Source organism: Piliocolobus tephrosceles, chromosome 16 (genome assembly GCF_002776525.5).
Source record: "Piliocolobus tephrosceles isolate RC106 chromosome 16, ASM277652v3, whole genome shotgun sequence".
NCBI classification, from domain to species: Eukaryota; Metazoa; Chordata; class Mammalia; order Primates; family Cercopithecidae; genus Piliocolobus; species Piliocolobus tephrosceles.
Window position 1 is genome coordinate 18,351,210 of NC_045449.1, and position 2,244 is coordinate 18,353,453.

Below are 2,244 nucleotides of genomic sequence, written 5' to 3' on the forward strand. Positions count from 1 at the left end.
TCTTAAAACAGGGCCACATAAAGGCATTGCAATGATCATTTCAGCAGCATAAGACTACATTATGAATATTAGTCTGTACCTATTAACACTGCAACTGAACTTAAAATTTCATAGATGACACAATTTCTTTACTCAAAGTAAAGCATCTTTCAGGTTTAACTTCTTTTTCGCTGTACATTTCTAGGCTGATATAGTAAACACATTTATCATCTATATATTTTTATATTTAACTAGATACTGAGGGAAGAGAGAGACCCTCTCACATTGTTTTATATTGTTTCATACTCAGAAAAGGAAAAAGAAGCGAAACTAAAGGCAGGTAGCCCAGCGCCTAGGAACCAGACCCTAAACCAGGCCTGGGCCTGCTTGACCCAAACCTGGTAGTTAAAATTCAACCCCTGACCTAGCAACTGATATTATCTATAGATTCCAGACATTGTATGGAAAGACATTGTGAAACCTCCTGTTCTGTTCTGTTTCACTCTGACCGCTGGTGGTGCTCGCAGCCCCTGTCACGTACCCCCTGGCTTGCTCAATCAATCACGACCCTCTCATGTGGACCCCCTTAGAGTTGTGAGTCCTTAAAAGGGACAGAAGTTGAGCACCTGATGAGCTCGAATTTTAAGATGCTAGCCTGCCGATGCTCCCAGCTGATTAAAGCCACTCTCTTCACTATCTCCGTGTCTGAGGGGTTTTGTCAGTGGCTTGTCCTGCTAGAGATACACCATTTAGCCATAACCAAATATTACTTTACATTTTCTATCAGGAAGATTGAAAAATATTTTATCTTTCTTAATACTTACTTTTCTTCGTGCTTTCTCTTTCTCACATTGATGCATTCTTTTTTGTAAATGATTATATTCATCTATCAACTCCTTGTTCTTCTTCTCTTGTAGTGAAAGAATCTTTTCACTCCCAGCTTAAAGATTTTTGGCAAAAGCATGAAATTGGTCTTGGATAGTACTGACTGTCTGTTCCTGACTATTAGCTTTCTTGTGAGCATCATCAAGTTGCTGTCGAAGCAATGTATTCTCACTTTCTAGTTGAGATAATCTCTCCTCTACAGATTCCTGCTTGGCAATGTATTTCTTCACTTTGCTTTGTTCAGTTTGGTACATTTGTTCAATTTCTTTCTTCTCACAGTGTGTTTGACTGAGGTCTCTTTGCAAACGTTCCAAAATCAAACTCTTTCTTTCATCAGCATCTCCATCAGTATGTATGAATGGAGCTGAATTTGTAGGCTGCTGATTTTACTTTCAGCATTAGAAAGTTTTTCAGAAAGAATCTCAGTCTTAGCTTGTAGGTCAGACATATCAACCTTTATTTTGTCCTGTAAATGAACCCACTCTTGTCTTGTTCTCTGGAAATCAAGTTTTAGGTATCTTGATGTTTGACTTTGATCACAGTCATGTAGAGCAGCAGCCAGTCTACAACGATATGATTCCATTTCTATTTCCAGTCTTTCTTGGTTTTGTTTCTCATTTTCCAGTTCAGAATTGAGTATTTTGTTCTCAGCTGTCAGATCGTTCAGCTGTCCACTGTACTGCAGTATTGTTTTTGTTAATTTTTCATTTAGTTTTATAATTTTTTGAAGGTTATCATTCTTTTCTTTCACAACCTCAATATCTTCAAAATATTTCTTTTCCTTTTGCTGGTTCTGATTATTTATTGTATCTATTTCCAGTCTCAGCAAGGCAATTTCTTCCTGCAACATGCAATTTTCATGCAAGAGATCCTTTTCTTTCTTATGCCTATGAGAAATCTAAGAAAGGAAACATTTAGTAGCACTCAATAAAATGACATATCATGATTTCCTCTGAAATTAAAGAATAACCTGAACATGTATACAATGAAAAGATTGCGATAAGTGGATATCCAACTGGAAAAAAATATTGGATCGAAACTTCAAACCTCATAGAACATAAATTCCCAAAACTTGCATAAATTTATTTGAAGATAATGAATCCATAAAAGTAAAAAATAAATGACTAGAGCATTTTTAAGCATCTCAGAATTGGAAGACTTTCCCTGAATTACAACAAACTCAAAGGCATAAAATGAAAGATTAATAAATGTGACTACATTAAAAAATTGGCTTTACACTCTGACATCTAACCTATACACCACCCTATAGTAAAAGCTGTAGCTTTGCATATATCTGGACAAAGGAAATTTCCCAACTTCAAGTTCTGGTTTTTTTCCTGAGAATATTCTATAGCCATTTTATTTTTCTAACATTTTTAT

General features: G+C 35.7%; 1 protein-coding gene across 1 annotated transcript in view; it reads right to left on the minus strand.

The window, feature by feature from the left end:
- Positions 1–728: 728 nt before the first annotated feature.
- The window catches only part of LOC111524602 (putative coiled-coil domain-containing protein 144C), a 3,333-nt gene continuing 1,817 nt past the window's right edge, over positions 729–2,244 (minus strand). The window contains 2 exon segments of the mRNA XM_031934342.1: positions 729–1,211; positions 1,214–1,762. Coding sequence (XP_031790202.1) covers positions 729–1,211; positions 1,214–1,762 — 1,032 coding nt within the window.